General features: G+C 44.0%; 1 protein-coding gene across 1 annotated transcript in view; it reads right to left on the reverse strand.

The window, feature by feature from the left end:
• Positions 1-2,150: 2,150 nt before the first annotated feature.
• casz1 (castor zinc finger 1) overlaps positions 2,151-12,290 on the reverse strand; it is a 46,025-nt gene continuing 35,885 nt past the window's right edge. Inside the window, exons 10-19 of the mRNA XM_070910405.1 lie at positions 11,876-11,939; positions 10,709-10,872; positions 10,290-10,412; positions 9,866-10,186; positions 9,566-9,764; positions 8,572-8,743; positions 6,862-7,010; positions 5,621-5,858; positions 4,405-4,752; positions 2,151-3,643 (exon numbers count right to left, since the gene is read on the reverse strand). Coding sequence (XP_070766506.1) covers positions 2,373-3,643; positions 4,405-4,752; positions 5,621-5,858; positions 6,862-7,010; positions 8,572-8,743; positions 9,566-9,764; positions 9,866-10,186; positions 10,290-10,412; positions 10,709-10,872; positions 11,876-11,939 — 3,049 coding nt within the window. The 3' untranslated portion in view covers positions 2,151-2,372. The remainder of the gene's footprint in view (positions 3,644-4,404; positions 4,753-5,620; positions 5,859-6,861; positions 7,011-8,571; positions 8,744-9,565; positions 9,765-9,865; positions 10,187-10,289; positions 10,413-10,708; positions 10,873-11,875; positions 11,940-12,290) is intronic.

Below are 12,290 nucleotides of genomic sequence, written 5' to 3' on the forward strand. Positions count from 1 at the left end.
CGTACACACACACACACACACACACATAAACTGAATTCAAGTGCACAACGTCTCCCAGCCCCTACAGTTATCTCAGCAAATGATGAGAAAACAAAACAAACGTTGCAACGCCTCTGCGTTGCGGCAGAGTCCCGGGAGACAGTTCAGTCTGTGAACGAGGCATGCCCACAGCAAAGTAAATATAAACCAAGAATTTCAATTAATGAGAAGGAAAAAAAACAAAAGCACACACATAGAAAAATGACAATGAATAAAACGATTTGTTAAATAAAACAGAAACATCGATGAATGAATTCAAATCAGTGTATTTTAGTTTGAGCTTCTGACATAGTTTGGAAAAAGAAAAAAATATACTGCAAATATCATAACGGAATCTGCCAACGCCAAACAACTTCTTCCAAAAAAAGTCTGGAGTAATTAAAAAAGGTCACGCACACAAGCAAACTATGATGAGGCTATTTGAATTTTTAACTTTTTATTATTCATTTCTCCTTTTTTACGGTTTTCTTTTTAAAGGAAGCTGTTCATCAAAGAGCATTTTGTTCATATATAGTTATTTTTTTACAGAGGAAAATACTGTACAACCTTTTTTTTTCTTCTCAAAACAATATCTGGAGGAATATCATCTACACACATTATTATTCCCTATATTATGATCATTTATTTCCAATGCCAAGCTCAGGAGATAATTCATAATCAGTGTGTCCGCTTCCCCGTCGTAAATATTTGCTCAGTATAAACCAGAGGGTGGCTTTGACAGATTTATAATTTAGTACTACAGTAAGTGAGCATTGCCATGAACTTCTTAAGAATTAATTTAAAATCACAGTCCGTATTAGTGTTTCTTATCAGGGCGCCGCTTTTACTGGTGCACCCCATTTCCTTTTTTTGTTTTTTCTCAAACTGTCCGATCACAGAAGCAAAATAAAAACCAGTCTTTAAATAAATCACAGAACAACAGTTCTTTGTCACACTAACATCTATTTGTGCATTAAAGCAAAAGTGAACTAAAACAACATATTTAAAGCAAATTCCCTGTTAAAAGATATATATCATATTTTTTTTTTCAGACGGTAAAAATGAACCTAAAAAGTGCAATAACACCCTAAAAATGTTCTCATTGGAAGGTCACATAAATATTAAATAAAAACAACAGGAGCTCAACCACAGCCATAATGAATGGAAAACAAAATGTCGTTGAGACATTTTTTCGGTCTGTAAATTTTCAACATAAAACACACTCCCTGACGCTTCGTCTGTCGTCCCCCCCTCCTCGCTGCATCTGAGTGACTCATCGTTTCCTCTGGTCAGTCTGAGCCCCCCCCCCCCCCCCCTTCCACAACCCAACTCGCCAGCCCGTTAATCACGGCCTCGCCTGCTTACAGATCGATATGCTTCTGACTAACAACACAACAAAACGACATTGTAATGCAAAGATGCAAATGGTAACAAAAATATTTTTTTAAATATGCTTATGAGTTATCTATCATCATCGTAATCATCAGCTAATATAAAAGTGCACTATCCACACACAAACTTGATTCCTCCGCAGGGGGGTGGGTGGGGGTGGGGGTAAAATTACAAGGGCTGAGCTTGGTTTTCGGTGCTAGTCGAACATTTCAAGCAGAATGTCAGAGAGAACTGTTGAGACTGGCGGCTTGCTGGACGCCCGACTGCAGCTGAGACTGACCAAACATTTACTGGTCAATTCCACATGTCATTGAGAACAAAGAAAAACACCTGAGAGAGACGGGAACAAGCAACATGTAACTCCCTCTCTCTCAGTGCCTAATAATAATAATAACAATATTAATACAGAAAAAAAAGATCAAATGTTTGAACGCATCCTGTTTCCCCTTAGTGATTCACATCCCTTTTTCTATGTATCCCTGGCGCTGCAGTTCATATCGCCTGTGTCATCGTTCACACACACACACACACACACACACGCACACACACACACTTACATATATAGTTATATAGAGAGATTTGTTTTTCTAACTTTTTTTTTTTATCCACACACAAAAAAAGTGAAAAAAATAAAAATAAATTAAAGTCAAACATGCACGCACACAAAAAGACTGATGTGTAGTAAAATGCTTTACATTGCTGCCCCGTGTGTAAAACAGGGCCTAATTCTGTGTGTCTCCGTTCATTTTTTTTTTTAATGCATAATTGAATTAATAATGTTGGTCATCTTGTAAACATCATAATAAATCATTTTGGGCCGTCATTTTCTCCACGCTGTTGTTGTTTTTTGTTGTCATCTGAAGTCACTAAACATGATAAATGAGGCCACTTTCATTTTTGTTTGTTCAAAGTACACAGGGTTTCTCTTCAGCTCCTATAGTCACTGTTCGTTTTTTATTATTTCATGGGTCAGCGTCTTGCTTTTCCAGTTGGGAAGAACCAGTGTGGTTAACGGAAGCATCAAAACTCTCGCCATTGTCCTTTTCGCCATCAGGCTCCATCGAATCATCATTCGAGTCACTGTTGAGATCCTCCTCTGCCTCTTCCTCTTCCTCCTCCTCCTCTTCTTCCTCCTCCTCCGCGTGCGCCTCCTCCTCTGGCGACAGGTCGTCTTCAGCCTCTCCGGATGTTCCCGTGGTGTCATCCTGAGCTGCCGGCAGACCCATCGGGGCTGCGGGGTTGTGGCCGGATCGCGCCACGTCGTGGTGCATCTTCTTGCTGAGGTCCAGGGAGTCGCTGAGACCCAGGCCGACCGCGTTCTTCAGGAAGAACAGGGAGCTGCTGGTGTCGGTGCCCAGGTTGAGGGAGCTGTCCAGGCTGATGGAGGACGGTGGGTACAGGTGGTTGTACTCAGACCCGATGCTGCCTGTTGGGTACAGCATGGAGCGAGCGCTGCTGTTAATGCTGTGGGACAACCCGTGGAGGCCACCAGGTGAGGAAGTAGAAAGACCCATGGAGGCTGGAGGGGCCGCAGACACGCTTCCTCCCAGGTAGTGCGCCGTTTCCCGTTTGGGCGACACAGACGGCAACTCACCCCTCTCCTGCTTCTCATGCTTTCTCTTGTGGGAGTCCATCTGGGACATGCCCACCACCGTGTGCTTACACTCAGGGAAGGTGCAGTGGAAGTGCGAGCACTTGAGCTTATATTTGCAGTCGGGAACCTCACAATCAACACTGGAGCTGAATTGGCAGAAGCCAGCGGCGCTGATCACATCTTGTTTGCCGTGATGCTTGCGGTGGGCCGTCACCTTGGTGCTGTCGGTGCAGCGGAAGCCACAGCGCAGGCAGTGGAAGTGGGTGCTGTTGCCTGAAAACTGGCAGTCGGGGAAGTTGCAGCTGAGTGAGGATTTGAAGCGCTTGAAGTCGTCCAGGACCAGGTTGTCGACGCGGTCGTGGTGCTGCGCGTGCTTGTACATGTGGGTGCGACCGCAGAACTTGTACCCGCAGTTCTCACGTGTGCAGTGGTAGTGGGTCACCTTCAGAGAAAACTGGCAGCCTGAGTCCTTGCAGTTCTCGTAGAGGTCATAGCGCCGGAAGCCCTCCAGCATCATCCCCTCATCCAGCATCTTGCGTGACGATGCGGTCTTGCGGCGCTTGCCGAACGGTGACATGTCTTCGATGATCCAGAAGCGCTTCTTTGAACCCGTTGCCGTGGGAATGGAGATGGTGTTGCCTGAAAGAAAGGAAGGAAGCACATTAAAGAATAATCACTTGGTCCACAAAATAAAAACCACAAAGTACAAGCAAATTACACAGCGAGACCGCCCTGGTCGAAACTCTAATGTGCGACCTTACTCAGCCAGAAGTGGTTCACAGCTGAGTAAGCACAGAGAGCCACACTTTTTTTTAATTCCTAATTCCCAGAATGATTAAAGGAGGGGGGAAATGATAGATTGACTATGGAACATGACACTTTTACAGGGTGTCTCCAGCCTCCAAACAGAGGCGGAGCTGTGGGTCTTAACCGGCCCTCTTATCTCCATGTTGTTTTATGAGGGGCACCCACCTTTTGCAACACCCTGGGGTCACTGCTAATGATGTGATCCCTGTTCGGCAAGACAGGAAGCAGTGGGCCTCGATAAAACTTGAGGCGTGATTAAAATAAGAGGCTGCTGAAGCAGCCTTGTTAATGGAAGCTAAACAAGGCCCAGGCTCCGTACTACAGGTGCCAAATTTACTGCTCTATCTTTAAATCCCAAGCAAAGGTATAAGTGAAGTTATCAAACACATTTGTTCTGTTACTGTACCCACTTAGTAAGCATGCACGTTTCATCATTACAACATAAATGTCCTCTTTTTTGCATGCTGGAAAGCCCCTTTTATTTTCCCGTCTCTCCACAACAATTCAGTAAGGCTGGATCACACAGTTAAATGCTGCACAGGACTCAATTGAGAGTGACAGCTGCAGTGTTGGTTTGCGCCGGGGATAAGTACCTGCAGCATCCTGCACTATAGGGACGTCATTTTTAACCGGAGACGGAGTGGCAATGATGGGGCTGAAAGCTGGTGTGTTGGTTGGCATGACAACACTCCGAGTGGCTCCCAGAGAGGCGCTGAGCAGAGAGTATGACAGACAGGATGGAGATAGGAGGTATGGGAGTGAGGGGAGAGGAGGTCGGAGGAGAGCAGGAGAGAGAGATGGGGCCTGGGACTGGAAGCCAGGCTGAGGAGCAGAGGAAGGAGGTGGTGGTGGAGGAGGAGGGGAACAAGGAGGTGCATTTTGGGTAGCACTAGTGTCAGCAGGGGTGGTAGGAGCAGAAGTGGTGGTGGGGCAGCCTTGTCCTGGAGAGACAGGTTGACCAGAGAGGGTGAAGGACAGACAAGAGGGGAAGAAACACACAGACGGGTACACACACACACAAACAAGGGCCAAATCACACACACACACACACACACACACACACACACACACACACACACACACACACACGCACACGCACACAGGGATGGGAGGTAAAAAGGGAAAGATAAAAGATAAGAGAATGATACAAAATGAGGCCCATTCAAGACAAGTAACCCAAACACCAGCCAAAACAACAATGATGAGAGTAGTGGATAATATTGGCAACACATGGAGAAATGTGAAATTCACAAGCAGGCTCAGATTTAGAAACAAAAAGCAGAGGAGAATCCATTTATTCTGGTACGTTTGAGGGAAAAGAGGCTGTTTCTCCTCTCCGTCCCTTTCTCCCACAATTCAACCCACTAAAAGTGCTAAAGTAGACATGAAGCCACAGGGATGATCTCTGGCCAAAGGAAAATGTAATAAGCTACATATAGTGCAATAACTCAAAGTACTGATGTACAAAATGGACGTTTTATGAGGATGATCAGGCAAACTGCAAAGGATCTTGTCCTCGACTCAGAACATAAGAACACAGCATTGTCATCAGCCTCATATATTATGACTGATGTGTCATTATGCTATTGATTGTAAGACAAACTACTAAATCATGAAATACGTGATTGAAGAATGCATGAAATGACGTTGCTGGTTTTCTGGGTGAGGTAGGTGAGTGTGGACTTGAAACATGATGTATGATGCTGAATGTAAGTGTAGAAAACTTGTATTGCACTATTTCAGATTTAACTATATCAAAGCTCTACATGCTGACATTTAAGACACCTGTCTTTTTTTAGGTATTCTCACCTCCTGGAGAGCCATCGTTGCCTACAGGTGTGCTGGTGCAGCTCCGGTCCTGGTTGGAGGACTCGGAGGAGAGGCCCAAGGGGCTGCCCCCTCCTCCCATGTAGTCCATGTAATCATCGGTCTCCTCCATGATGGAGGAGGAGAAGCCGGAGTTGATACCAGGTTGGGTCCCCATGGACCCAGGCATCATGCCGGATGCATGCTGCATCTCGTCTGCCCTCTGACCGAGTGGCATCACCTGGAGAACAAATCATCTTCATTGAAAAGGTACGTTTGAAACAAACACCTCGGGATCTAACGTGTCATTAATGCAGGTGTTGGCTCCTTGGCGTCCGACCAAGCATTTCTCATGACATCAAAAGTATTTCTAAAAGAATGAACGTTGCACTTCTGTCATTATCAGAAGGCTTCAAAATGAAAAACGAATAAACAGAACAAGAAAATCCACATGTTTAAATTCACGTACGGCACATGATGTACAGCCAAGGTTAAGTTAGGAAAACTGTCATCAAAAAAATGTCATCACATTTGTCATTGACTGGTATGACAGGATGTGAGCAGTACTCTCTTTTTTAACGTCAATCTGACTCACAGAGCAGGAAGCACGATCAAAAAAACACCTAAACTAGGTACATAAGTCGTGTAGACTTTACTAAGAAATAATAGGTAGCGCTCGTTATTTTTGAGCTGAAATAATAAAAATAAACAGGTGAACATCAGATTTAAATCAATACTATAAAAATCTGAAAAAGAAAGTGAAAATCTTGTTCTTTAAAACAACTTTTGCTCATTTACATTTTCTCCTCATTTTTCTTTTTTCTAGAACCACAAGATTTACTGAGCAGTGCTTGTTTTTTTAAAATCATCTTCTTGCAGCAGAAACTACAACAACTGTATGTGCTGGTTGGACATACAATTCAAGTGAATATCAATTCCTGTCTGTTTTAAAATCTGTTCCTTTTAAAACATCTGGGGCATTTCTTGGCGAAAACTGGCAAAAACAAAATCAGTGAGGAGTCAGGCTGCCAGGAGACTAGATCTAAACACTGCATAAATACAAACAACACATTCCCTGTTTAATCTCTCAGCAAAAGGGTGTGCGAGGTAAAAGGTGGCTTTGCTGGTTTCAATAAACGATTCAACACCTGTTTTAGTTCACTGGAGGTGTTCAGCCCGTATTTTCAGATAATTACCCTTTTCAGAATGGCATGTATCATACGTCACAGTCTGTGCATTCGTACCTGGGATGGGACTCTGTCGAAGTTCTTCCCTAGCATCCGCCTCATGTGTTTGCGTGCATGCGAGGTCATCTGGTGCTTGAGCAGGAAGGAGAACTGGCAACCCTCGCGGATGCAGTGGAAGTGGCTGTTGACTTGGTTATACTTGCAACCTGCGAAGAAGAAACCAGTAACAGTTGTCAGCGCCCTCCATTTGCAGATGAATTTGTCTTTGGCTCAATGCGAGACGTCTGAGGGGAGCTCCTGCACTAAACGCAATATTATCAGTGAGACGGTGTTATGATTAGATCAAACACAAAGTGAAATATTTTTAGGTTTTTTTAATTTCATGATATAGCGCTAACAAAAGAGGGATCGGGTTGCAAAGTGTTTCAGAGTGTACATGTAGGAGGAATATTAGATCACTCCAGTGTCACACTGAGCAAGTCAAGGCTTCTATGCACTAAACCTGTGGAGCTCTTTTATTACACTGACATGCTTTATTCAATTAGGAATTTACATAAATAAATTCTCATTTTCTGTGCGCCAATAATGCACACACCCCTGCAAACCAAAGTAAATATACAATTATTACCATATTAAATTCATTTTTCAAAGTATCTCCATTGTCATTTTTCCTTTTGTTCTCCATTGTACTGCCGTCTGCTTCATATTATTCCGTCCTTTTCCTGTGTTTTAACCGGTCCAGCTCTAATTGCTTTATGATTTCAAATTAAATGAATGTTCTGTTTTGTGCCTGTTAATCAAATACCATTATATAAAAGCAGGCAGAAATAATTGAAAGAGTAACATGCTGGGCAGGTGCTAGCATGTCAGTAACCATGGCACCCTGTTTAAGAGCACAACACGTCTGTGTCATCAAACAGCTTTTGCACACACAATGTTTTAAACACGCAAAGTTGAGCAAATAGCAGCAACCCCCGTGACATGGAGGGCCTTTTGTGAGACAGAAACCAGGTAACATCATCAGCGGTGTTCAGTTTAATGTTGCTGCCATGGATACTGGCAACCCATCAATTCTTTATGACTGGAGTGCTAGCGATGGTAATCCTTTCTGTCCCCCCCCCAGCCCAAACAATACATTTGGCAGATCAGGCTGGGGACAAAAAACAGCTGTTTAGGGCCTGTTTTTGTTTGCTTTGTCTCTGCGTTCTGAAAAGCTTGTGTAACCGCCTGAAAAAAACAGATCACTTTTAATTCATTTCTGTGTGATGGCAGCGGTGGCTGTGAGGCGCAGCTTCAGAACACAAACAGGCTAAACCAGACAAGCCGGATAATTAACAAACACAAACCTAATTGCTCATTTCTGACAGGGGCAAAAGGAAGAAGAAAACAACCTAGATGTGATTGCCCCCCCTTTGACGTTATTGCTCATATAGTACAGGCAAGACTACCTTTGGGACTTGAGGTGCCATTGTGAATATGCAAAACACCGCAACAAAACCTACGAGGGAGACTTGTTTCATGCCTCTTAAACAACTCACACAGCACGACACTGTGTTTGCCGACACTGGTCTCTCTCTCCCTTTGTAAACACAGAGAATATCCTCTTGCAACAGCCACCAAAAATCAATCTACATCTTTCTCATTTTAACGCCTTTAATCCACACCTCTCTCTCCTGGTAAAATATTATCAAAAGCTGGTGTGTTTGACATGGAGGGTGAGAAGAGAGACAGCAGGCCAAAACAGGATCCGAAGTAGTTTTTTCTTACCCAGCCTCCCACATTCCTCCCTCTTGGTGAAATATTTGAAGCCATTGGCGGCACGGCGCTCTGCCTTCTCATGCTTCTTGACGTGCCACGGCAGCTTGGTGGTGATGTTGGTGACAAAGAAGCAGCCGGGCCGCAGACAGTGATAGTGGCCCCTCATTCTGAACTCGCAGTGCTGCGGAGGAAACACATCATTTCCAATTTCATGAGTCAAACGGGGTGAATGTTTGAAAGCCAAAGGGAGTTGATTAATATTATTTGATCTTTCTTTGTATGCAAAGTTAAAGTGAACGCTTCACACAGTTTCTCCCAAAAACATAATCAACACCTCACAGCCCCTTTTCTTTCTGGTCATTTGGAACATCCCAACATTTCCAAATACGATGACTTCTTTTTTTTTTTTATTCCTACAAACCTCCTTTCTAACATGTCTGTACACCACCATCTGTTTGTGAGGCCCAGATCCCAAAGGACTGGGCCAAATAAGATCTGCTCAGTTCAGGAGATGGAGACTGAGGGGAGGAGGAGGAAGACGAGGAGGAGGGAGAGGGGGGGGGGCTTTTTGTGAGAGGGGTGATTTTCGACACATTAATGAATTCATTTAAACGGTTTTCTAAATATGGGCTCATGAGAGCAGGCAGGGGCTGCCATTTAGGTTTCATTTGTGAAGCATTCCCCTGATTTTTGCCCTATTCCAGACAGCCTTGTTTACTGTGCAAGTGACAATGATTTATTGGGTAATATCAGCTAAATTGGCCTTTTCTGAGAGGAGAATGCGGCAGTCAAAATGACATCATTGACATATAAACAGGCATTACTGGGGTGAGTCGACTGTCTTTTTCAGCCGAGATGGAAGACGGGGAGCAGCGGTTGTGAAAGCCTTGAGTCAAATAACCTCAAACACTGGTCTAATAGATAGCATACTTCATGCTTAGAAAACGCCAGGAGATGACAGTAGGTGATTCGGCTCCCGGCTGAGTTATCAAGCCGCACTCACCTGGTTGGGACAGAGACACTGGAGAGAGTAGTAGGAAAACTGGTCACGGACGTTGACCAGGTTGTTGTTGGGGTTGATGTGGTCCAAACAGTGGGACTCGGCCTTGCCAGACGTCTTGCACACATACTTGCAATTCCCAAACAAGCAGTGGAAGTGGAACTTGTTTGAGTACTTACAGTCAGTAGCCAAACAGGGATCACTGGAGGAATAAAAATACAGTTTAATCAACACTTGGCCGACAGAGTAAAATAAACATACTGTAATGTAATGTATTGAGACACAAACAGATGTTTCCCGTACTTTTCCTGGAACTGCAGGAAACCAGGTTTGACTTGTGGCTTAGCGTTCTCCAAAGAGGTGGTGGCGAGAGGGGAATTGGCGGGCAAGTTAGGCATTGAGGCCGACATCTGAGGGATGCTGCCGGTCAGCTGCTTCCAGGCCAGCAGGGAAGGAGGAGGGGAGCTGTAGCCACCAGAGGAAGTGAGATGCGCCACATCCATGGAGGGATTGTTGGCCATGGAGACGGGGGCAGCAGGCTGCAGCGGGGCTCCCTCACCGGACTCCTTGCCCTCGCCGAAGTGAGGCTCCGACTTCACTTTCAAGGTGGCTCGGAGGTGGAAGCTGAAAAACGAGATGGAAGCCCATTTTTATGTTGATCAATAAAGCCAAAAGCTAAAATGTGGAAAGGGCGTATTTTCTGATTATGAACCAGTGTGACACTCACTTAGCGTGTTTTATGGCCCCGTCCACGGTGCTGAAGAGGGCACCACAGTCCTCTACCAGGCAGTGAAAGTGCACTTTCTGAAGGAAGTCACACTGAGCCTCGCAGAAGTCGTCTGTGTCAAACCTTATAATAGACAGATAATGAAGACGGTAAATTTACTGCCTACTCAAATAAACAACAGTACGACTGGTTCAACTCCTCATCTGACAGTAAACGTTGTAGGTAAGCCATTTCAAATTCCCGCAAGACCGGATTCTTTATGTTTCAGGGGGTTTCCAGTGATACAGTACGCATTGACAGAAAAAGGCCTTCCATGAACTGCACTTTTAAACACTCTGACTGTTTTCTCACTATCAAAATGAATGAGTCAAGTCTAACTAAGTGATTCAAACTACAGTTTCTTCCAGAATGATATATACCTGCGGAGGTATGTCCTCCAGATCTCAGTGGATTTATCTGGCAGGGGCCTCTTCAACACTCTGTTCAGATACTGCGCTGCCTCCGAGGCGTTGCTGCCCTGGCCTGCCTCCACCTCCGTCTTCAGGTTCATGGCGTTGAACAGGGCAGGGTTCACCTGTGACATCTACAAAAAAAACAAAACACACAGCTGCTGGGTTAGCAGAGCATACGTAAACTGGGCACTTGCATATGTCTGTGATAGTGTGAGAGTTAACACACACACACACAAATGTTTTGGTGGAGAAAAAAAGCGCAGCCAGATTTACAAATATCCAGGCTTTTGCTTGAGTGCAGGCCAAGTGTGTTTGCCAAGTGTCCTCTGGGAGCAACTGTTAACCCTTTTATCTGATGTGGTGGCTACAATCAAACCCCCCAAAAGCTTGACATGACATGAGGAGCTGTTGGACAAAAGGTCTTCAAGCTCCTCCACTGTCTGGGTCTAATGACTGCTTTGAGCAGAGCAGCTCTGAAGTTAAGCTCTCCTGGGGAGAGGTTCAAAACGACGACATGTGTCCGTGTGTGGAGGGGAAGCGTGTCGGAGGGGAGGGAACTGGTCTTGACCAGTCGGCAAGGGTTAAAAATAAAAAACGGAGGCTGATCTGTCATTACATCATCATGATGGAAACCACCTGGCAGATTTGTATCAATCAGATAAGATGTATGATCAAGGCAACGTCCATTTTAATCTCCACCAAAAAAAAAAAGAAATTCACATTTAAATTTCCATACGTGAACATTTACACGTGGTAAAAAATGAGGGCAGCGCCTTCCTGTTTTTTTTCTTCCTCCTCTGACTTTTTAATCAAATAATTTACAAACTCTATAAATAAATGTGGAGCAAGGCGGGGGGAAGAAAAAGTATAAAGGAGGAGAAAAAATGGACGGCGAGTTCAAAACAGCTCATCAAAAAACAAACATCTCTATATATCTGGCATGGCAGCCAGCTACTGCTTCATTATATTAATTTGTGAGAGGTGCAGTGAAAATTACACTGTATGAAAAATGGCTGGAAAATTTAAATGATACAAACTCATCTTATTAGCGGTGAAACATTAAAAAACAAACAGGCCCCTCCGTATCTCGCTAATTTGTCTTGGGATGAAAGGCATTTGATGGATGGATCTTACCTTATTCATAAGCGAGGATAAAAGAGATGTATTCCCTGGTACAGGGTGTCCGTTTGATTCATTACTGGAACAAGGAAAATGAACAATGTTTAGTCAAGATTTGCATGAGAACAGTAAATATTACTATTTATCACGCAAGGTGTGCTTGCATAATGAAGAAGAAAAATGCTGTCTTCTTAAGAAATAAGATCTACCGTGAGTCGGAGGGAAGATTGGAGTTGAAGGTTTATATAAACATCCTTCTCTCACAAAAATGGAGAAATATGTTGTGGATTTTATAATTGTATGCCCACGTATATAAATGAGATCTTTTTGATAAATAATTGTGAATATAACCCTGGTTGCCAAGAAAGTAGAAATCATCCATCAATCAGAGAAGCCTTATTTCCTTGTTGATTTACTTTGTGAATATATT

Source organism: Enoplosus armatus, chromosome 8, assembly GCF_043641665.1.
Source record: "Enoplosus armatus isolate fEnoArm2 chromosome 8, fEnoArm2.hap1, whole genome shotgun sequence".
Classification (NCBI taxonomy): domain Eukaryota; kingdom Metazoa; phylum Chordata; class Actinopteri; order Centrarchiformes; family Enoplosidae; genus Enoplosus; species Enoplosus armatus.